This window comes from Peromyscus eremicus, chromosome 3 (assembly GCF_949786415.1).
Source record: "Peromyscus eremicus chromosome 3, PerEre_H2_v1, whole genome shotgun sequence".
Lineage (NCBI taxonomy): Eukaryota > Metazoa > Chordata > Mammalia > Rodentia > Cricetidae > Peromyscus > Peromyscus eremicus.
In genome coordinates this window covers 75,273,978-75,299,481 of record NC_081418.1, presented here as the reverse complement: position 1 = coordinate 75,299,481, position 25,504 = coordinate 75,273,978, and the positions used below count along the sequence as shown (strand labels likewise).

At 37.4% G+C, this 25,504-nt stretch overlaps 1 protein-coding gene across 2 annotated transcripts in view; it reads right to left on the bottom strand.

The window, feature by feature from the left end:
• Positions 1-264: 264 nt before the first annotated feature.
• The window catches only part of Mmrn1 (multimerin 1), a 46,964-nt gene continuing 21,724 nt past the window's right edge, over positions 265-25,504 (bottom strand). Inside the window, exons 4-8 of one of the 2 annotated variants that reach the window (XM_059257900.1) lie at positions 22,402-22,515; positions 20,666-20,839; positions 15,888-17,864; positions 2,414-2,566; positions 265-1,460 (exon numbers count right to left, since the gene is read on the bottom strand). In XM_059257900.1, coding sequence (XP_059113883.1) covers positions 1,039-1,460; positions 2,414-2,566; positions 15,888-17,864; positions 20,666-20,839; positions 22,402-22,515 — 2,840 coding nt within the window. In that variant the 3' untranslated portion in view covers positions 265-1,038. The remainder of the gene's footprint in view (positions 1,461-2,413; positions 2,567-15,887; positions 17,865-20,665; positions 20,840-22,401; positions 22,516-25,504) is intronic. The other variant, XM_059257902.1, reaches the window with a different exon arrangement.

Here is a 25,504-nt window from a genome sequence, read left to right as displayed (position 1 = left end):
TGAATTCCAATACCAACCAGGGGCCTCCACATGCATGCTTAAACATGTACAAAAACATCCATGTATATATATGCACACCACACACATGCACACAGGCACACATGCACACACACACACACTCACACAATACAGATGAAAAATGGTAAAAAGAAGAAAAGTTCATGTCTTTTTTCCTTTCTTCTCTGTCTCTCTCCTCCTGGCAACTGCCCAAATATATGGCTGCTACATTTGCTCAAACTTTAAAGAAATGGGACTTGAGCTCCCTTCGGCATCCATGTCTAAAATCCTTTATTATTAAAACTAACAGTCCACAAAAGGAAACTCCAAATTTCCCCACAACCCAATAATAAAAGAATATGAATCAAAAAGCATTGTAATTGTCTTCATACAGATTTTATGTAATGCAGGCAGAGAAGGAATACAGATTGATATCCATACAATTAGGTGTAAATAATTTTCAAATAGGTGTCAGTAATTTCTCCATTTTTCCAATTTTGAAAAGAAAATATTTAAGCATATTTTATATTCTTACTTCACTTTCCTTAGTTTTGAACACAAACTATAAATGTTAGTATATAAAACTGATCAACTCAACAGTAAAGCAAAAATAAAAGTTGGAAATGGGCATTGTTTTGCCTTGGAATTATTTATTTGAGTTTGTTATTCTAGAACATTCTTATTCTATGGTTATATACAAAGAATATAACAAAATTTCAGTTTCCTTGGCACGTCTGCTGTGACCAGCAATAGCACGTGGCTGATGTTTTATTCTACTCTGGAAAGACTCACAATGAAGGAGCATAGGTAGACATGCATATAGTAGTGTACACATTTGGTTTCTGTGCCTCTGCATTTTCTTAGGGGTAAGAATCCCTTCCTGCACAGGCTATCCAAAGCATTTTATGAAATAACCATTTAGACTCTTAAAAGACATTTCTCATTTAGTGTAGAAACACCACAAGGGAGCAGATGTGTGCAAGGATGGATAAAGAGAGAGAGAGCTTTGGAGTGACATTCCAGTCTGCCTCTCAGACAGTCTTAGGTGCGGTATAACAAGAACCCACTAAATGTGGTCACGGGTGGGTATTTGATTGGAATTGTTCCTTTTACAAGACGCAACCACACTTCTTGCCCATAGTTTAATTCAAATAAGGCATCCCCAGTCAAAACTCTATCACAATGTATTTCATTGTCAGTATTTTCAGACTCAAATGTAAGCTTATCTACTCCATCAACCACTAAAAACCCTGAGATATGAGCACTGAATGACTCAATAGTATATTTGAATATGTACACTCCAAGGTATGGAATTCTGAACCTGCCAGTGCTTGGGTTATACGAAGCCCCATAATTGACGCCTAGATCATTGAACAGGATAGGGCCAGGTTTTGTCATTCCATGAGTGTGAGATACGAAAAACGCCACCATCGGAGCATATCTGTAGGATCCTTTGGAAAAATCTGTTCAAGGAAAAACATGGCAAGAGTTATTTTTCAGGTTTTTATCTTGTTTTTCTTTCTACAGCTCTCATTTTATCTCTGTCACACAGTCTTGAGCAGAAGCACAAAGGTCTCTATCAAACTGAGCAATGCCCATGTGTCTGGATGCCTGCCTCCACTGTGGGCTAAAGTATGTGGAAACAGTCTCCTGGAGCCTCAGTTTCTCCATTTAGATCCAGGTCAATTGTAACATCCCTCAACTCTCCTGTAGAAATGCCTGCAAGATCATCTGCACACAGCTTTACAATCCCTAGAGATAAAGGAATTCAAAGCGCATCCATTATAGGATGCCAGAATGCCCTGCAGGGACTGAAGCCTCCAGGATGGAGAGTCAAGTTTCTGTGGTAATTTCTAGAGGCTGAGACTGAAGTGAAATGAAGCTTTGCTCATCAAGGAGAAGCAGGCAAAAGCAAGTTTCTGTGTAATTAATGCCCCATACACTTAAGAAAGATTTAAAATGGACTAAAATGTACTCTTGAACATAGGAAATAGGGAAAGTCTGACTTGAAATATTCTGGGGTCATTGAAGATCGTATATTTAAAATATATACATTTAAAATGCTGCACATATTTTCTTATATAAAAGTCAGGAGTGCTACATTAAATTTAATATTATTATTTTATGTATGTGTGCATGTAAGCCATAGGCCAGCTTTCAGAAGTTAATCCTCCCCTTTCCCTGTGGGATCTGAGCATCAAACTCAGGTGTCAGCTGCCTGCCAGTACCCTGTCCAGCCCAGCAGCCTTGGGGCCAGGAGTGCTGCACTCTCTGAGCAAATGTACAACTAACACCAATCTACGGAAGTGAAGAAAACAGGAAAAACAGGCTAAGAAGGCACAAATGGTCTTTCACAACTATTTCCAGCATGTGTTTGTGCGTGACACGGCGAAGCATAAGAAGGTGAGACTTGTACCTGGTGCTAAGGCATTTTCTGCCACGCTCTTCACAGCGCAGGTGTCCCCGGTGAAAGGGTGCCGGCAAGCACAGATGAAGCTGCCTTTCCCACTGATGCACGTTCCACCGTTCTGGCACGGGAAGCTGCTGCAGCTGGAATGTTCCTGGGCTACTGAAAGGAATCACAGCAAAAAAAAAAAAAAAAAGCAATAACCTATTTTCATCTCAAACAAGAGTCTGCAGCAGGATAGTTTAAATGCTGAATTTGAAATAAGGAAAATGTGTGTTTAGACCGAAGCCACTCACTTGAAGCATGGGACTTCAAGCAGGTATTTTGTCTCTGGCACTCATCAGGGTGGGTACGGGACTTCATGCAAAACGCTCATATCTGACCCCATTGTGTGATGTGACGATAATTTTGTGACCAAGTGTGTTTGAGTATGTAAACTTTTGGTCAACTTTGGAGCAGAATATAACTATCCAGATACAAGACTATTTGACTATATTTGAACTAGAAAACAACAAGGGTAAAGTTTCAAATCATTACAGAAGAAAGCCACCTTTTTATTTTAACGATGTATTATTATTTAAAACATTTGTGTGTTCGTGTGCACACGAGTGAATTTATGTGTGCCATATGTGTACAGATTCCTGTTAATGCCACCAGAGGAATTTGGATTCCCTGGAAGTGGAGTTATAGGCAGTTTTGAGCTGCCTAGACTGGGTGCTGGGAACAGAATCAGTGTTCTCTGTAAGAGTATTAAGTGCTCTAGCCTCTGAATCATTTTTCCAGCTCTACCTTTTTAACACTAAAAGGAAAAAAAAAAGACCTTTCATATTTGGTCACTTAAAAATAAAATCTTATTTGAAAGTTAAAATTTTAATGAGTGACAAATTAAGAGAAAAATCTTAGCACACAAATTAAGTAACATATTTATAGCTCATAAAAGCCTCTGATGATCACATACAAGAACATTTCCACTTAATAAATGGAAAATGGCTAATGATATGAGCTGACAGCTCATTAACTCAAATCACAACAACTCTCTGTAGGTTTTCTTTTTTGATTTTTCAAGACAGGGTTTCTCTGTGTAACAGTCCTAGCTGTCCTGGAACTCGATTTGTAGACCAGGTTGGTCTCGAACTCACAGAGACAGAGATCCCTGTGCCTCTGTCTCCCAAGAGCTGGGACTAAAGGTGTGCACTACCCCTGCCCAGCCTCTCCGTTGGTTTTTAAACATTTTCAACATTGCTATGGATTACATGACTTACTACTATTAAATTATAGTAAATTTCGCCTTAATTAAGTCATGTTTCTGTTAGGTAGCAACATTTTAAAAAGACAAACTATTCAGATTCAAGGATCTGACAAAAAAGTTCAAATGTTGATTGACAGGTAAATAGCCAGACCCTTTAACTGGACAATTTGGTCATTGTCACCAGCATTGAAGCACTCATTTACTTAGCTCCGTACTTTCTGGTCTGTGTACACAAAGATCACTGCTCAAAGGGCTTTTGTAATATCATTTCAACTTAATTTATTTTTATCTCAAAAAAATTAAACTACATTTTAATAGCCAGTGATTCATTTTGTCAAATAAATCACAGCATATTGCTACAAAGAAAGAAATAAAAGCAACTAAGGAATGTGGTAGAACCTCCACACACTTAGTTTACTGTCAGCGAGGTTACAGTTTGCACAGCACATACAAAATGACTTAATTTTGCTAGAACTTCAAGTTACAATAGCAGGTATAAGCATAATGGAAAATTATGTAAATTCAGAGAAAATGCTGGAAGAATCCCCATTTACTTGCCACAATTTCTGTTATGGCACCACCTTGTGGCAGTAGTGTAAATTTAAAATTCACTAATTTCAAATTTTGTGATTGTAGATCACTTAAATTTTGGAATCCCCCCTCCCCCAGCATACCCCTGCTCTGTCTTCAGATGCATGTGTATATATATATATATATATATATATATATATATATATATATATATATATATATATATATATATATATATAATTACACAGATATATAGCCATATCTATCTATCTATCTATCTATCTATCTATCTATCAGAGAAAGGTATATAAGGCTTTTTCTATATATATAGCCACAAATATATGGTGATATATTGTGTACCCTAATAAAATTTGCCTGAAGTTCACAGGACAGAACAAGCCACTCGATTAAACATAGAGGCCAGGCAGTGATTATGGTGATATTTTATTTGTGCTAAATGTGATTTTATTTGTATGTTAATACATAAAAGTGCCTGGGGGTCAGAGCTAATAACAAGCCATTTAGCAGAAGTCTGGCAGTGGTAGCACACACCCTTAATCCTGATCACATGACAGGCAGATCTCTGTGTGTTCAAGGATACAGCCAGCATGGAGACACATGCCTTTAATCTCAATACCAACCATAGAGACCTGGAGGTCTGTATAGGCAGGCAGTGACAAGGAGGTCATGTGGTTGGGTTTACAACCAATGAGAAGGCAGAACAGAAAGTCAATAAAAAGACAGACACACAGGAAGTAGGTCTCTTTCTGAGGGGAAGGACGGCAGTGGCAGTGGGTGGTAAGAAGGTGGTCTCAGCCTTTGGCTACTGCTCTCTGACCTCTGGGCTTTTAACTCTGCATTTGGCTCTGTGTTTCTTATTTAATAAAACCATTCAGAATTACATCTATAAGTGGTGGCACATACCTTTAATCCTAGCACTCAGGAGGCAGACGTCCATCTGAATAACTGTGAGTTCAAAGCCATCCTGAACTACATGAGATTGACTCAGTTTAGGAGAGAAACAGAGCCAGGCAGTGGTGGCACACAACTTTAATCCCAATACTTGGGAGTCACACGCTTTTAATCCCAGCACTTGAGATCTCATGCCTCTGCTACCAGTATTTGGGAAGCACATACACCTTTAATCCCAGCACTAGGAAAGAAGTATTATGCCTGGGTGGAGAAAGGTATATAAGGCGTGAGGAGACAGAACGGCTGAAGCCTTTTTGACTGGAGCCCTTTTTCGGCTGAGGACTCAGGGACATTCAGTCAGAGGGTTCATGGAGTTGCTGAGGTGAGAAGTAACTGTGGTTTGTTCCTATGTCTCTCTGATCTTTCAGCATTTGCCCCAACATCTGACTCTCAGTTTTTTATTACAAGACCTTTAGAAATTTGAGCAATATATATACATATAAACAAATGCATATGCATATACACACATACATATATACTTGTACACACAGATGCACACATACACTTACACATACAGACATATGCACAGACATAAATGTACAACCATACATAATGACAGATGTATACACACAGGAAGAGATATGTGGGAAAGCACTGAGATTCAGGGTGACTTTTAAATGTATTAACACTGAAATTTGGTAGATTAGGTAGAATCAGAAAGGAACAACAAAACCTCCATAAATAGTGCTGGAGTTGTACAGCTGGATGAAATGAAGAACCTCTACATCTCATTTTTAAAACTGTGTGATTTGTTTTTCTTAATAGTTGTTTTCAGTAAAAATCTGTATGTTCCATTTCTACATGTGTATTAACAATTTACTAAAAATGTGGTGAAACTTCATGCTTGTATTATTTAATGTTTTTTAAAGAGAATATATTAGTATGTTCCTTGAAAATTCCAAAATGATTTAATTTGTCTTTATGTATTTTCCATAAACTACTTCTCTCATCTAGGAAAGTATCTGAACAGCTTAAATCATATATTTCATATATATATATATATATATATATATATATATATATATATATATATATATATTATGTTCAATGTATTTGAAGAAGTGTTGTAAACTGGCCTGCATTTTTAGAACATGTTCACCCCTTCAACATGTTCTTTAATTGGCAGTTAGATATTCTAGAACTTGCCTATTACTTGCTAGCTTGAAAGCTCCCAGCAAGTCTCCATTGCTTGTTGAAGTGTGACTCCTTGACCACAAAGCACAAGCTCCATTCATCTTCCCATCCTCTGACCTAGCACTGTGATTAACTCCTGGGAGACTGCTCCATTAATAAGCGTCACTAGCAATGAAATGATTACACAATAGAGTAGCAGGATAATGAATTATTTTGGGAACTTATCAGCTCTATAGTTCTAACTGTCCCAGATGATAAAGTCAATCCCACCTGTAGACTTGGCCTGTAAAGACACCAGACCTACTCCAGGGAGAAAAAAATAAGACACTGCTGTGGGATGTTCTGTATGGCAAATGTGTTGCTCTGATTGGTCAATAAATAAAACACTGATTGGCCAGTGGCTAGGCAGGAAGTATAGGCGGGACAAGGAGGAGAATAAAGCTGGGAAGTGGAAGGCTGAGTCAGAGAGACACTGCCAGCCGCCATGATGACAAACAGCATGTGAAGATGCCGGTAAGCCATGAGCCACATGGCAAGGTATAGATTTATAGAAATGGATTAATTTAAGCTGTAAGAACAGTTAGCAAGAAGCCTGCCATGGCCATACAGTTTGTAAGCAATATAAGTCTCTGTGTTTACTTGGTTGGGTCTGAGCAGCTGTGGGACTGGCAGATGAGAGAGATTTGTCCTGACTGTGGGCCAGGCAGGAAAACTCTAGCTACAAGACACTATGAAATGATGGCTTTCTCTCCATTGCTACCAATTCCATTCACTTCTTCAAGGACAAGACTTCTGCTTGGTTTTCAGTGTCCAGTGTGTATATTCAGCTGTCACTCTCATGCCCCATTACTTTCTGTGATGGTTTCTTTGCTCTTATCTCTTAGCATTACAGAGTGTGTTGCCTACCCTTCATCCCAATCTTTCTGTGGAGTCACAAATCATCAAGAAGGATCCAATTCTGTCTAGTTGAGTACCTGAACTTTATCCTATTACTGCAGTAGTCCAAACTTCTTGTGACCACGTAATTGCTAACTTGGACTTCTGCCCTGTGCTTTCTGATCACCTATTCACAACTGTCCACATTTGTTTCCACTGTTTCTCTTTTATGTTGCATTCTTTGCCTCACTTGCTACTTAAGATATTTCTGGCCTTCAAGTTGAGGACACAGTAACTCACATTTTAAGATGTAATATCCATGACATCCAGTACTGGACACATTATGCCAATTGAGTCTGGACAGTAGAGACTCAGTGACAATTGCTAGTTGTCCCTTCTGAAGAGAGTCTACATTTCTTTCAATGCAACGTAAGTCATAGGTCTTATATAACTTTGCGTCTGTCTCAGTTCTTTTTACAACAGGTCATTTGTACTCTGGTGTTATTAAAGGGCTCTAAAAGTTTACTTCAATTTGTTTGAACATGTGTTTATGATTAGTATTGACAATAATTAAAGTTATCATACTTGACTTGCCATCTCTGTCTGTAGAAACCATGCTTTGTTTTATTTTGTGTGAATGTGTCAGTGACCCATGCCAGCACATTTATGTTGTGTGTTTAGCTAATCAGTGCTGAGACATGTCATGACACCCTGGTAAGTATTTGGCCTCACAGACAGGCAAGCATGGTTGATAACAGTATGCCAGTTGGAGTTTCTTGTATTTTGCTATAACCCTACTTTTATACATCCCGTGACTCATATTGTTCTTCTTTATTTCTTTAGTACTTTAAAAATGGTTAAGCAATTTTTCTGGGATTAACATAGAAAAATGAACTCTGATAAAGCAGTTTTCTCACCTTCCTTCCTCCCTGCTGCTACAGTTACCTTCACTCCCTCAATTATTGCCCAGTGCTGTGTGTTCTCTTCTTGCACTTACCACACTTGACTATAACTGCTCATGTGTCTTTGCTTCTACACTCTATGAAGTTAGGGCTCACAGTACTCTTTAGACACATCACTATGAATTCACACAGTATGTGACATGCACAAAATTGCAAAGCTTTAAAGGATGAATGAACAAGTTAATGAAAGTTTGAATTGGTGGTTAGTTCTTTATCCAAATTCTGTCTTCACAGTTTCACAAAGATCACATGGGGTGTGATGGAGATAAGTACAATTAGTTGAGCAGTTTTACCAACTCAATGTTCTACTATCTTGTGCAAGGAGCATGCCTAATCTTTCAATGCTAATTTCCCTGCCGAGAGCATGACTAAAATTAATTTTCTATTGTCTTGGAATAGTTTGGGGAATCTCTAGATTATGCATTTTGAACTCTAATATGCACTCCAGTTGTGGTCTCTTCTTAATCCTATTATAACATTTCATAAATGTCAGTGGTAATTTGAGCACATTAGAGAGCTCCTTCCACTCCAGAGCACCTTGCCATCAGGAACACTTGCAATTTGTGATTCTAAATGCCTGCTCCATGTATGAGCTGCCTGAAGACAGGCACTGACTTGAAGCTATACTCCATCTACTTAGTTTTTCACAGCACTCAATTAGAACTTATTCCATTGGAATTTCGTAACTTAACTAGCACACTGTTTTCTGCTTTATTCTTATTTATTATATATGCAGTAGATTGTGTGATTATAACACATGGTTATACACACAAGTTATTATTTTACTTTATGATTTTATTATTTACTTCTGTTTTAGGATCAATATCTCACTTGTTATTTTTTTCATTTAAACTAGCACTTTTCAACCTGTGGGTCATGACCCATTTGGGAGTCCAACAGCCCTTTCACAGGGGTCACATACCAGATAGCCTGCATATCAGATGCTTACTTTATGATTCATAACAGCAGCAAAATTACAATTGTGAAGTAGCAACACAAATAATTTTATGGTTGGATTCATCACAACATGAGGAACTGTATTAAAGGATCACAGAACTGAGAAGGTTGTGAAGCACTGATTTAAACAATAATATTGCAAAAGGCTAGTAACTGTGATCCCTGCTAATGGTACAACAGAGTTTCAAAGGGATTAGTGTGGAGACCTGCAATGAAGCTTCTGGCCAGTTTCACAACATGCAGGTGAAAACAGCCTGCCACTCGCTGTGTGATTTTGCTGCCAGGTAACTGCTCTCACCCTTTCACCTTCCTTTATGTTTCATCCTGATTCCAGTGATCGACAAAATCCTTCCTCTCTCATACTTCCAGGCATATTTCAGTGCCCTTCTGCTTCTCCATTTATTATATAAGACTTAAACTTTCATTACTCTAGAAATATTTCACATTCCCTTCCTGACAAGTCTTGGAAGAGTCAAGATGTATGCTTATATTCAGTATTTGAATTTATTCTATTTACTCATATTGTGATCACTAACATATAACTGTGTAGAAATACTCTTATGTTTTTATTGCATTTCTTTAAAATTGTTAATTTTTTTTATAATTGTCTTTCTTTTACATCACATCTGTTGTTCTTGATAATGTTTTCTTGGCCCCCTTTTTCATAACCCTTCAAGTGTTGTGTTAAAGAACATTTAATTCTATCTGCAATCTAGGCTGGCAAGAAAGCTTTTGGCAAGAAAGCATTTATCCCCAATGCTGGGGTCACTGGCATGCACATTCACGCCTCGTTGTTTTGTATGGGTGCTGGGGATTCAAACTTAGGTCTTTATGTTTGCAGAACAAGTACTTTTATATGTTGAACCATCTCCACACTTCTAGAAGTTCAAATTAATGCTTAAAATTATGCAGTGTAGAAAAAAATTTTCATAGTGGTGTTGACTAACTTTAAAAAATGATTTGATATTCAATACATAAAATATGCTATTTTGCCATGTTTTAAATGAAAAATGTAATTAACAAGCAGCAAGAAAATATGGTATTTGATGTACAGAGCAGTTAGTAATCAAATTTTCTTTCAAGTCCTGGTGTCGGTGGAAGTGTACTGCTGTGGAAGCTTGCCTGAGCAAACATGCAAACCTAGTTGATGGGTAGATAAATGCAGCCAATTGTTCCATCTCCCTGTCCCCCTTTACCATCAGACCAAATGTTACAAACTTTAGTTCAGAAAATGGCCATCGAGTACGTGTTTCTGACTAGTCAGAAACATCCTAGTATGGGTGTAGGGGGGTAAGGCTTGTCAAAACTGCCTGTCTTTCTGCTTCTTTTGCCATCAGGAAGGGAGATGATACAGAAGGTGAGGGAGCCTTTTCATTCCCAAGAAGCCATGAACAGAAACTTGTTCATTTAATATTCCCTTCAACTCCGATATGTTTTATTCATAGGAACAGGGAAGCCATTCCTTGTAGATAAGCCTATAACCAATTCTGACACAAAGAATATATTTAAGACTTCCATACACATAAAAGAGTTAATGAATCTTGAAAGAAGAAGTGGGCTAACTGAAAAATGGAAGAGGGCTAGGGGGAGGTGAAAAGGGTAAAACACATTATAAACATGTATTTAAAAAAAGTCATGGTGGAAGCTGTTATTCTGTATAAATAACATCTAATAATCAAAACATAAAAAGAGTTTTGATGTGAAAGAAAAGAGAGGGTAAAGACATACACGAATGAAATTGAGAAGAAGTTATACCATCCTTAAAAGTTGCTTTGTGCTTAGAATTTGGTCTTTGAAATGCAGGATTGTTCCTGCAGGGCAACTGTCTTTGCAGAGGGTGGATTTCTATGCCTGTTAAGAACAGCATACTTGCCTGACAGTGCTGGGAACCAAGGGCTTCTCGGGGAAGAAATATGGTGCATGTATTAGGACATCTTCCCTCACTCTATTAAAGAGCACAAAGACATTGGCCCCTTCATGGAGGGGCACAAAGAAGCATACATTCATGGATTTTTCAAGCCTTCCTGAATGTTTTGCCATACTTGGTCCTCCTGTGTTTCCTTTCTTAAAATTATAATACATTTTAGCTGTGGCCACAAGTAATTCCAAGGACTGTAGTGATTCCTGGGCATTACCAAATGTGTGGCTTCAGACCTTCTAAAATAAATGACGAGTTCTAAATTCAATCAGCCTTTGTAACTTAAATGACTTATAGTTAGTCATTTTATACAGAGGTCATCTTCATCAAATACACCTTAAAGTGTACTTAAAAATCTTATTTTAAGTAATATAAAAAAATCATAACAATAGAAAACTCTGTTGAAGGAAACCATTCTTCAAAAACTTTGTAGAGGGTTGAGAATGTAGCTCACTGTTATGATACTTTCCTTTCATTCGCAGGGTTCTGAATTCAAGCCCCAGCACCACAAGAAGAAGCATGTGTAGGTACTTTTTCATTGCTTATCAATGTGCAGGGTCTTGTAAAGTTAAGTCATTATGATTTGTAGTCTGCTCTTTCTGCCATCATGTCACAAGATACATTTTACATACACACACACACACACACACACACACACACCCATGTGCATGCTGAGTTTAAAACAATGACTTTTAAAAGACAAAAACTGGTAGAAAAATAAAAATGAAACAATAAAATTAAGTCCATAATTTCTAGTGATAAAAGTAAGTAGATATGTATCAAATATTGAGTGAAATAATAAAAATGTAAGCTGTTGAACACAGCTAAGGAAAATTGTATCATATAATTATATCTAGATACTGTGTCATAAGCAGAGCATTTTCTAATCTGTAAAAAACTTGTCAGGTGGTCAAGTTATTTTATAGATGATTTACAGTTTAAAACATAAATAGCATTGCAAATAAATGCTTTACCAAGAAAGATTTGAGTCCTGGTTCTACATTTAGTGTCCAGTAGTCATCACAACTGTCTCTATGAAGTCACAAACACTAGAAATGGTTAAGAGTGGTGAAAACAGTTAAGTATTCACTAGGCCTTCTCTTCTAACTTGCTTTTATATTCACAACACTGATGACTTTTGAAAACTATGTTGATACAGTGCCAAATATTCTGTACACTGAAATCTTCTTTGGGAATACAGGAATGACTATGGATAAAAGAGGTTTGTTACATGACTCGACACTTAAACACTAGGGAGTGGGGAACAAGCAGTCTGCTCACTCCACAGTGATACTGAGGATTCTGTTGCCCTTGAGAGGGCAAGCAGCCAATCTCTCTCCAGGGATAAGTCAGCCGATTGCTGTACAAACAAACCTTCAAACATGAAATTAAAATGCATAAATCTTTGATATCTACCTGAGTAGTGTATAAAAACAAATCAAGTGTTTAGAAACTAAGCTAGAATAGCTTCTTAGCAATGGCCTGGTAGATACCATATTTAGCATAACTGAACGCCAGGCTTTCCCTTTTACTATATCAGGTAAAAGCAGATTTCATGAATAACTCATGAGACTTTCAGTAACTTCCCTGTGGCCAGGTCACAGGAAAGTCACACTGAAGTCAGTATCAAGACTTGAGCAGCATCAATGGAGGTCAGTCTTTGAATCCTTGATAAAGGAAATTCCCAGGAACATCAGCTTTGCCCACATGAAATGCTCAGTTACAGCCATACTCCAAAGAGCATGGAACACAGGAAAGAGAAGCAGGAGGGAGAAGGCACAGGAAGACAGTCTCTCATCTCTGCAGGTAAGGACTGAAGATGGAGCCTGAGGCAGCAGATCAGGGTAGCTGATAACTGGAGGATATTTGGTTAATCTCTGACTGTCCCTGGTTCTTCAAAATAAGTGATAATACCTGTCTTGGTGAAGAACGCAACATATCTAGTATATCTACAAAGCCTGCAGTGAGTGATGTTAATAAATAATGCATAAAATAGTGCAGTATTAGTGTCAGTCCTCAAAGTAAGTTACAGTTTATTAAAATTGAAACTAATATACAGATTGTTCTCTAAAAAAAAATCACATTTTTTTAAATCTTGCTAAAATATAAATAATGTGATAAAGAGGTTCCAGAAATGATGGTGTGATCTTCTGGTGTTAGTTAGTGGAAAAAAAATGTAGCTCTAGGTTCTAACCTACAATATCAAAAGTCAAAGGGCACTGTTGTAGAATATTATTTAAGATGTGTTACATTTGTTTATGCTGTGGAATATTTGTTTAATGATGCAAAGATGTGTTGCATTCTTTTACGTTGCATTTGTTTAACTCTGTAAAGCTGCATTACTTTGCCTGTGTAAAACACCTGATTGGTCTAATAAAGATCTGTATGGCCCACAGGTAGGCAGGAGAAAGGATATGCAGGGCTGGCAGGCAGAGAAAATAAATAGGAGGAGAAGAAGAATAGAAAGAGGACAACTAGAAACAGAGGCACGGAGGATGCCAGGAGCCAGCCACCCTGCCACACAGCCAGACACATAATAAGAAGGAAAGAAAAGACATACAGAAATGGAGAAAGGTAAAAGCCCAGAGGCATAAAGGTAGATGGAATAATTTAAGTTAAGAAAAACTGTCTAGAAACAAGCCAAACTAAGTCTGGGCATTCCAAAGTAAGAATAAATCTCTGTGTATTTATTTGGGAGATGGTTGGTGGGCCCCCAGAGAGCAAAGAGTAAAAACAACAACAGGGTACCAGGCAGTGGTGGCTCATGTCTTTAATCCCAGCACTTGGGAGGCAGAGGTAGGCAGATCTCTGTGAGTTCAAGGTCAGCTTGGTCTACAGAGTCAATTCTAGGACAACCAAGGCTACATAAAGAAACCTTGTCTCAAAACAAAACAAAAGTCAAATTTAGCCAGTGTGGTGGGTGGTGTATGGCACAACTGGCAGAGATCTGTATCAGATGAAGTATTTTACTTTATAATGACTTTATCTATTTATTTTGATGTGTTGTATCTGTGTATCTCTCTCTGTGTTAAATATGTATGGTGTGTGTGTGTGTGTGTGTGTGTGTGTGTGTGTGTGTGTGTGTGTATGTGTGCTTGTGTGCTTAAACTGTGTGTATCTGAGTGTGTGCCCATGAATGAGCCAGACGTTGGTGTCAGGATGACTTCCTCAATGGCTTACCATCTTACTCATTGAGGGTTCCAGGTCTCTTCACTGAACCTGGAACTCACCATTTCTGCTAGACTGGTTGGTATGAGAGAGCTCCAGGGACCTGTCTGTTTCCCGCCCACTCTGCTGGCATTACAGATGTTCACAGCCATGCCTGGCTTTTTCATGGGTTCTGGGAATCTGTACTCAGGCCCACAGGCTTTCAGAGCTGACACCTTATCTTCGAAGCCATCTCTCTAGGCCCTCAGGTACTTTATCTATCATCCCCAGTCCTTGCTTGCTCAGCTGTCCAAAGAATGCCACCAGTTTAATAGTCCACAGCAGGAGGGTCAAGCTGATAGATGAGCAAATGTGCATTTGCTTGAAAGGACCCCATTCTTACAAAGTGAATTCATTGAAAGTGATTTCCACATTGCACTTGGAATTGGACCAGTGCCTCTGTGTCTTGGCATTATTGTTGGTGTCTTAACTGCGATGCAATAAAGAAGTTTTAATTATTAACTTTGATAGATAAGACTATAAAATTTGATTGATAAATAAATAAATGCATAGGAAGGAATGTTATCAAGGCCCCATCAGAAAAACAAAAATCAGAGCTGTGTTATTTCTTATCATTTCCTTAATCAAATATTTGAAATCAATCACTCATCTGAGAGCAATCAGCAACATCTGTTGATGGTCCTGCTATCCTCTCATACCCTGTTTCAAAACTTCAGAGGTTGTTTCTCTCCTCTGCAAGCACCTTGCGTCTGGGCTGTGAGCAGTGTGTTTCTCACAGTGATACACTGGAGTACATTTCTCCCAATGATCCCAGTAAATTACAATTGCAATCCAATCATTGCAGCAGAAGAAATAGCTGTAGAGAGTTGAGTTGTTTTGTTTTTCTTTCTTAAGGCTATTAACTAAAGTAGAAACTTAGTGCTACAGTGAGGACCAGAATCAAGGCCTGACTCTCAGGTCCTCATTCTTTCCACTGCTCTTGTTGTCTGTTGATTATACCCTCACACCAGTTTTCAAGTCCTTTTTCAACCATGTCTTCTTACTTCTTACCCTCACTGTGTTGGCCCCCATTTATTTAGTAGGGTCCTAACTTGTGTCCTAGTGTTGGTCTGTGCGACAATGCTTGCCACTACAGCAACGTCATACTTTTGCATCTCAACTTCACTACAGCCAAACCACTGCTCTGAACTTTTAAACCTATCTTACTTTTTCAAAATTGTATCTAAGTGCAGGTTTTTAAACATCCATGGCTTTCTGTATTCTGCTAAAATCCAATTGCTGAATAGTCTCCTTAAGTCAATTACTTCAGAGATATTTATTGAGTGTTTATTTCATATTGTACCTGCTAAAGCCCAAACGAATATATAGTTTTATTTTAAAAAACCTCTTAAACTCTTATTTGTACAACAAATTTCTTAAGTAGCTGCATAGAGAGATGTTTTAAAGGAAAGAGTTTGATTATTTTATAGTGGTCTGCTAAGAAAGAGTTGAAATATGTAGATAGGCTGTCTATTAAAGTTCAGCAGCACATTGATAACTAACTTTCATTCAATCAGATGCAGTAGAGTGCATTAATCACCTTGCATTACCCTACTCGGCCAGAGCATGAGTAAGTGTCTTCCATGCCTCCACCATGGTTCTAAAGTAGGATCTGCTCAGTAGCATGTAATCTATAGCATGAAAGAGGTTCAAAGTTGTTATTCAATTCCAACTTACCAGGATGTGTAATGCTGTCTGTGTTTCTTTGTGTCCGGCCTATCAGGATGGTCGTCACGTTCACTGATTTCTTAAGTGCATTGGGTTTCTTCTGCAGTTTTACCTGCTTCTGAGGCTTGACAATATTTGCCAGACTATCAGACAATAACCGATCAACATTCAAAGTTAAATTAGATAGAGCAGCTTGAGTTTTTATTTTAACTATTGATTCCACAAGTTCTGTCAGACTTTTCTGAGAACTCTGACTGTCTGGCAGATGACCTTTGGTCCATGTTGGTATGGGAGCATTCTGTCCACATGCACTTGCAGAAGCATTATGGCATGTCATTGAAAGCTCGTGGACAGTTTTGTTAAGCAAAGAGAAACTCACTGAAAGATGGATGGATTTTGCTTCCAGTGCCTTAAATCTGGAAGTTAATACCTTCAGTTGAAGATCAGTATCTTTCTGGTTTGATACTGTGTCACCTTTTTTAAATGAAATATAGTAAGGTATAAGTGTCTTGGTCACTTTAGATTCAATGCCTTGCAAACGAGATTCAAACTCTTTGGCAATCTTTGTTCCTGAGAGTATATTTTCTTCTAAATAACTCACGTTTTGCTGACATTTGTTCACCTGGGAATTGGTTTCATTGAACATTTGATAAATCTTTTGAAAATTTAACTGGTTCAGTCTCTCATCTTTGGGAATAGCTGTAAGAGCTTTAGCAATTTGTAAAACAAAATTATACTTCTGATTGTCATTGACCAAAGTCTGAATAGAATCATTCAGACGCTGGAACTCAGAAATAAATGTCGAAATGGATTCTATATTTTGGTTATACTCATGAAGCTTAGGATCATCCGTCATAGAACTTAAACTGCCCTTCAACACATAATTATCTTGAACAAAATCAACGGCGTTGTTTATGACAGTCATTGTCTTATTTAGGCCATCTTCTGTTTCCAAGACATGGTCACTGATGCGTCTTTCAAAGACTTCACCCTGGCTCTGCACTTCGCTTCTGAGTAAGTTGTGTCTTTTTGTAAGTTCTTTAGTAAGAACGTTTAGGCGGTTGATAGCACCAATCAGGTTTTGTAGCTCTCTTCGCGTAACTATGGCTTCTTTTGGCTCGTGTATAACCTGCTGTCGAATTGACGACCTCTGCTCCAGCAAAGGCTGAAGGATCTCCATGTCATACGTCAAATCATTCAGCTGCTCACTTATTTTATCCACCTTGATGTCCATGGGAAAGATAACCTCAGACAATGTTTGGTTTAACACATGCAGATTCTCCTCTGTGTCCTTAAGTTGAAATTTAAAATCATGCCTGCACTTAGATAGCATTTCTTCACATTCTCCCCTGACTGATTCTTTCTCTATCTCCAAACTAATAGTGAGGTTGCTGATCTTACTCTCCTGGGCATGCAAATCACTGAGCATCTGCAGTAGCATCAGACCTTGCTTGCTTGCTGTCTCTTGTAGCACAGAGATATACTTAGTGACATTACTGCTGCCTGATTCCTCAGTGGCAACATTTTCTGTTCCTGATACTTGTTGAACTGATAACAGCCGAGTGTGTGCTTCCTGCATTTTAGAGAGAGTTTCATTGAGGGATTGGTGGTACAGAACAAGCTGTGAGCGCTCTTGTCCTAAAGCTCCCTCCAAATGAGCCTGCTTGGCTTCTAGCTCCTTGACGGCCTTCTCACAGGTCAAGGCCATTTCCTGCCTGACATTTGTGATGTTGTTCTTTAGATCTGTGATGTCCTTCCATGTGGGTTGATTTTCTTGCATTAAAACCAACTTTTGCTGGGCTGTTACTGAAGCCAAGGACTGGTTCACTTGTAGAACTGCCTGCCTGGTACTTTCCAGGTCCTCTGATAGACTTGACACAGTCTTGAAGAGCTGGGCAATGGTTTCCTGCATGTTATTTTGGAAGGCTTTAAATTGTTCTTTTACTATATTCCTTAGCAGATCATCGATGCCTTTTGATTTTAGAGCTACAAAGAACAAGATAATAAATAGTAAAAATACATAATTTTGAATTATAAAGTCATATCTGTAAAGAAGTTAAAATTCTAAGACCAAACACTAATTACATGTACTAATGTACTAATGAAAATAATTCTTCCCTGCATATATTTGTGACATTTGAAAAATTAACTTTTCATAAGTGAATCACTTTTCGTAAGATAATCACTTTCTTGACTGGTAAATCTGACATGAAGAATCAGTTACCATGTATAACACACTAATACCATAAACCAAAAGTTCTATGGGCAAAAGGCAAAAAGGAACTGCTATTTACTCCAGATAGAGATGGTTCTACAGCAATCCCAGGTCTAGTTGTGAAGGAAAATAAATCACACTGGGCTTTTTGTCTGAGTAAATACCTGTTGTTAGTATATGACTGTATTATCAAGTGTCTAGTAATTACATGCAGCACTTACATTATGAACTCATGAATGCTAATAAATCACAGAGAAAAACTTTATTAAGTTGACCGGAAATATAGATATCCATGCCACTTAACAATGGTTTATAATAACACGTAGTGAAATGAGTATGTTTTATAAAATTGAGTGAAACTCACATTAAACCAGGAATTTATGATATGTTTATAACTTTTGACATAATAAAAGGAAACTTGCCAGTAGTGAAAACTTAATAGTGTTCCTAACACCTTAAACATACCTGATAACACATTGGGGCTGTGTGAAACAAGAAAGAAAGAAGGAAAGAAAGAAAGAGAGAGAGAGTGAAAGGAAGGAAGAAAGAAAGAGAGAGAAAAAAGAAAGGACGGAAGGAAAAAAGAAAGAAAGAAAGAAAGCAAGAAAGAAAGAAAGAAAGAAAGAAAGAAAGAAAGAAAGAGAAAGAAAGGGGAAAGGAAGGGAAGAGGTAGAAGAGGAAAGGGAGCAGGTGGGGAAGGGGAGAGAAAAATGTCATGAATTATTTCAAATGACTTAAGTAAAAAGTGAATATTTGAGAAGTCTAAAACAAAACAAAACCAAAAACCAACCAACCAAACAAACAAAAGACACTATCTCATACAGAAACAACAAGAAAAGTAAAATATATACTTACAAAGTCTAGCTACAAATAATTATAAATGGAAAAAATTTCATTAAAATTTACAAAAAGAAACACATTGATCATCATATGAGATTCAAGTAACAAAGGAATTTTAAAAATGAAAGATGTGCACAGGGGACCACTGTCCCAGCAGTTAAAGCTCTCATGTAGCCAGTTCACAAAGTTGGTGAGTAGGCTCCATGGTCTTGTGTTTTTTTTACAAAGTATTTATCACACATAAAAGCTCACATAAAATTATTGTAAAAGAGAAATTTTAAAAGAAAAAAATAACGTCCTTTTGGACATCTTGAAATTAGCTATTCTGGTACAACCCCCCCTCCCCACCCCCCCGTAAACTGTACTACTGGAAATATATTCTCTAATATTAGGGTTGCTAAATACAGAAAGGCACAAAAGAATAAAAATATAAAACACATGAAATATCATTACTAAAATATAGCAGCAAACTATGAAGAAAGGCTAAATTAGAAAAGTTTAAATAGCTACAATAGAGAGCAATTATACAAAAATAGTTTTTTCTTTTTATTTATTTACAAGTCAGAAGTATTGGCTAGCATTTTGCCAGTTACTCATTTATTTAACAAATATTTTGTGAATGTATTTCTATATCATACATGGGTAGTAAAATATGACAGCTTAAAATGTAAGGCAATTGTAAAGCAATACTCCATAGTACAAATATGTCTGTACTCTCTACAGGATAATTTAGCCACTTCTAGTTAGTTGAAATTGCGGTCAATTTTTGCAGCTTCTAAAACTTGATATACAATAAAATTCCTATACTTGTTAGGGTTAGTTTTTGAATTTGTGACTTCGTATTAATCACCCACAATGCTTTGAGGATTGATAAGAAAAAATACAATTTAAGACTTTTTGAGTTACCTAGCTGCAAAAAATTGCTGATAGAGGTTTAATTCCAACTATTAAAAAAATGACATGATCAGGAGGTCAGAGTATGAATGACAGGTATGTCATAATGCGTAGGTAAGATCAGTATAGATCTTGTGAAGGATATTAGGACAAGATGAAAACATATTTGGTTCCCTAGCTATCATTCTTTAAGATATCCTTGGGAAAATCACAAAGGAAATTTCAAAATCATAACAGTGTTCTAAAAGACATCAAGTAAAACATTAGCTCAAAATCATGTTTCATGATAGCATTTTTTTTCTATCTGCATTTCTATAACTCATTGGTAAAGAAACATTCACCTAAATTTCTGAGTTTACGAAAACATGTCACCGTGCTTCATGTTAATACCTGTGCGGGGTAGCTCTCCAAACTCTACTTGACTTTGTTTCAGGTAACTTAAATGTCATCCCTGTTGTTGTTGTTGTTGTTATTGATAATCACTCCTTTAAAGGTTTTAGATTATAATATAGTTGTATCATTTCTCCCTTTTTATGTGTTCCTTTCTGTAACACCAATATCACTCTTTTCTAACAACCACGATGGCCTCATTCTAACTATGGCCAAACACAAGTTATGCTGTAACTAGGTACAAAATGCCAATCAAGTGAGTATTACAAAATGCATTTCAATACACAACTATTTTGAAGTTACATTATTTAAAATTACCTCATTAAAGATATCCATTTCTTTACAAATTAATCTGAAGCAAAGATCTAAAGTGACAGGATAGAATGTCACTGAGTAATGTGTTTTGTGTCTTAAACTGAATGAATTTCTTATTTTGTTTCCCTTTTACCTTTTAGAAGAGATTGGAACTCCTTGCCTTTGTCTTCACCAACCTTCCCTTCTAGCGAGAGGTATGCCTTCCTCATGTCGTCTGCTGCCAGGGACACATTGTCAACCTTCTTCTGCAGAAGTGTCAGCTTCTTCGCCTGCTGGCTCATTTGCTCGGCCATTTTTTGAATCACAGCTGCATGCAGAAGAGAGAGATTTGGGACCATTAAGATAATAGACTTAACACCTGTCACAATTTATGACGTATAAAGAAAATTCAAGTACACCGTATTTGTGCTCATAGAGTTGAGAGTATAGACTTCATTTCAGAGGCAATGTGAACGATGAAGCAACTTCAGGGGATACAGTGACAAGAGCATTATAATATCTTTAATTTGTACATTTTAAAGTCTTCTCATAATTTGTCTTTAAAAATTCTTAGCCCTATCAACACATTCTGAATAAATAAAAATATTGAGGGTTGAAAAGTCAAAGTAACGGGCTCTCCATCACCCAGCTAATGGCTCGTTTCTGCTCTTAAACCGTGTCCCAGTACTAAATATATACGATCTTACATATGCATGGCATTGTAGTTGTCCAAGTGTTTCATTGTTTACCGAAATCTTCCTTGGTAAGAGGCAGATCTCAATTTTGAGTGAATCATTCTGTACAATAATAATACTCACTACTCCTTTACACACGCATTATACTGATTCAAAGACTTGCCAGTATTTTACAGATACCAAGTCACAATATAAAGTAAAGGACAATTTCTAGGTAGGTTGCCCAAATTCACTCTAAAGTTAATTCTTTGCATTTTCATCCAAAATAATAGATTTTACTATGGCATTTTCCTATATATATTTATCAGTATTTCATTCATATTCAACTTTAATTACCGACCTCATTGTCACCATTTTCTTTCTTGAAGATCTCCTTCCTCCCAAACAACTTCTCCTTCGGTCATGTCTTCTGATCGATCAGTCTGTCTATCTATCTATCTATCTATCTATCTATCTATTATCTAATATACATATGACATGTATGTACATACATGTATATACATTTACACGTACATCCTATATGTGAGTATATATAAATATATGTGTCACATGTGAGAGAAAACATGTTTGTCTTTCTTAGTCTGGATTATTTCTCTTAACATGATGATCTCTTGCATTTTTTAAAAAAAGATTCCTTTAAATATCATTTTTCAACTGAATGCCTTGCTTTGTTTACCAAAATCTATGCCAAGCATACTATTGAAGAGATGATATTGGCCCTAACTGACTTTGTTTGGGGGCTAAAGTTAAGCCTGAGATGGCAAAGTACTGTATGAGGACAGAAAACACATTTCAGACTGACTTTTGATTAGTACAAGTTCTTAGGTAACGAACCATTTTCCAAAGTTATCAGCACCCCTTTGCGGTCTCTTATCAGACAAAACAGCCTTTTCAGCTTTATTAACTCAGCTGAGTTGCTCCTTCTACATCAAACAAAAGCTGAGTTTATTTTTGGAGAACTGTTCTGTTTCCCTGGATGTGTGATTGCAGCATTTTTAGTCACTTGGGCTTATGCATGGATTTTTCCCCCCACTACTTTATGAAAATTTTCTCCCCCTGGGAACCTACAACCTAGTGCAGTTTCTCCAAACAATTAGCAACCACAGAACAGGATTGAGAAGTGTGTTAATCCATCACCACTGAAATGGTGTTGACAATTATTGGGTTGAAGGTGACAGTAATTACAGTCTAGGACCTGAGTCGCCACAGTCTTGCTTCTGCTGTTGCTGGGGCTGCTGGGCCGTTCCTTGGTCAACAGCTGTGTGACTTTCAGCCTGGTTACTGTGTGCCAGTTGCTGCTGTGCTTCAGCTAGACAAAAGCAGAGAGAGTATAAAGTGTTAGCATTGGAAGGGCCTCCTGTTTTCCAGTCCTGAGTGAGAATGGGGCCAGCACTCATTTTCCTGTGTACCGAAGCATGATGATGAGGCTGAGTGCAGAGCAAACTGTTGCACCCTATTCATAGGACAGGGTAATGCCACATGCAGTTGGAACTCAGGGCTCTAATTTTGTCTTGGAAAAAAAATTACTCAAAATTCATGCAGGTGAAAAATGGAGGGAAGCCTTTACAGATGTAGCCTATGAAACTGGTGGACATTATGATCCATTATGGTAAAAGCAACAGCAGCCTTGTAAGTAGACTGATTTTTCACTAATGCATTTTCCAACTGGTGATGGTTGGAAGGAAGGAAAGTGGCATATTCTTTCCAGCTAGACACCAAATCAGCTATTTAATTAATAGTGCCATTTAAGTGAGTTGTTCCAAGATCAAAAAATAATACATGGTTTCTGATAAACTAATGGTAAAATTAAACAATTATAGTCATATCTCCAAGATGATCAACCCATAAAGTCAGTGACATTCCACAGAAACAGAAATCCTTATACCTATATTTAAGGAGCACAATTTCTTACAAATTCAATAATTTACATGTTTTTATAATAATTATATGAGAAAACAATTTTGAGAGATTCATTTAAAATTAAAATATTAAGCACTTCAATAATACACTTTTAAATTACAGACTTCGAATGATCAAATTTATTCACTGGTTCCTGCGCATAGATATGTGCAAATATACTTTTGGTATCTGGATTTCTTTCCCTGTGAAATTCTGTGTCAATGAAACTGCCATTGTGGTGCATGTTAATGACCCCCATGATGCACATGTGGCCTTGCTGACAATCCTGAAGCTTTCCCACTCCCTAAAACATGCTGTAGTTTTGGTATTAATTTGGGTTTGTCTCCATTGTTCTGTTGAATTTTGCAGTACTGTTCTTCAAGGACTTGGGCTAAATCAATGAATTTCCATTTGTCTATAGTTTGTTTTGATGCCCCTTACCACCATAAGTGAGGAGTTATTTAGTAGAAGAAATTGGTGCAGAGCTTGGAGAGAAGTATAGTGATTTAAGAATTAGGGTAAGGAGGGGAAAGTAGTAATGTCCTGTTATGCCCCAACAATAAAGTTCTTATGGTCTGAATTTAAATTGATTCATGCAAAGGTATTTCTGAAATAACAGTGCCACTCTCCTGTTATGGCTCTTTGGTGGGTGGGATAACAAATTGTGCTTCTGACAATTTGCTTCTCGGTCCACTAAGTGCATAGCTAAAGAGTAAAGTAATGGTTTTCAAATTGTAGTCTCTGCAGTGACCATGAAAACGTTCCCTGGGGAAATCTGAACCTATAGCTTCAGGACCCTGCCCCATTTTAAGAAACCCTGACATGGAGCAGCGATCTTCTTTTACGAAGCTGGTCACATGACTCTGATGCTTGCTAAGGCTTGTGAACAACTGGAGTGAAGCATCGCTATCAGTCTTCCTCTGCAAGGCCCCCTCATCACAGCCCGCGTTTCTCTGAGCAGCGAGGAGGAGTGTCCAGACCATAAACTGTAAGTACTGAGAGCAAGATGAGCAAATGGATGTAACAGGGTTACAGCGAGCGGCCTTTCCATTTTCTTGCTGCTTATCTTCTGGAGCTAGACCACAGAAAGAAAAGGTACTAGTGCATTCGAAAGTGAGTGAGGCAGGGCATTAGGAGCTAAAGCATGGTCAGAGTGGCCAGGGCCATGGCAGTGTGACACAGGCTAATTACCGTGGAAACTTTCTCATGTTCAGCCTTTTATACATAACATACGTCTTTGTTGTTGCTGTCTACTGCTTTAGCATACTGTTGGCTTTTTTGTTTCTTTAATTTCATTACCAATAGAAACTAGTAGTCTCTACTGACTTGGAAACACTAAAATATTCCTGCTTTTCCAATTCCTTCTTTAGGACTGTGGTTCATTGGATCTATGCTGAGCAACTGGGCACATGTATATTTTAAAAATTTTAAGTCTTCAGGTGATTTTGATTTCATGGCTCTGGTTAGATCCACTGATTTAGAAAAGAACTGAGATTTTTTTCAAATCTAATAAAATTTATTGATACAAGGCAGAAAATTTTTCTATTTTCATGGCAAAATTGAAATACAAAAGTTAGTCTTCATGGATTCTTAAACGGTATCCCAGTTATGACCGGAACATGTTTCAGAGGCATGATTTATTACAAGTCTAACAAGTCAAAACCATGTGTCCATCATTCCATAAAGAAGCAGGCCATTATAAAAAGTGGCATCAGCAGGAACTGTTCACGATCTCTCAGATAATGTACACGATATCATTCTCTCTGTGGTTCAGATAATAGGGCTGAGCAAATGGGTTGTGGAACATGAAAGACGCTTTTGCTGTCGCCCCAGCAGTCACATCTAAAGTCTACATATCACTCAAAATTCCTCAGAAGTAAACTCCTTCCTGTCCTAAAGCTAGGCTGCAAATCTTCATTCCTACCTAGCTGCATGCATGCCCCCCACTCCAGATTCTAGTCACAAAGAATCAATGTGGCTTATCAACTGCAAACTATTGAACCATGTCTTTCAGCAAATATATAATAATAACATACAACAACTGTCATAATTAATCTTAAAATTGTGATATTAATTTATTTCAAGTTAATTGTGTATATGTGATAAAAAAGATGTATTCTTCAGGATATATAATGAATGGAATTCCAGCCCAGGACCATCTGACTGCAGTTAACAGTTTGATCTTTGGAAACTGGAAGGAAAAACATCTTTAATATTATTAATAATAAAGCCATAGAGAGGAACAGTCGAGAAAAAAAATTTTCTATGAATTGTGTTTGTGAAAATATAGCCAAGTCAGGTGGTATACAGCTGTTATCCAAATGCTTGATAGGATAAGATTGTCAAGAGTTCCAGGCCTTGCTGGGCAACTTTAGAGCAACTCTGTCTATAACAAACAA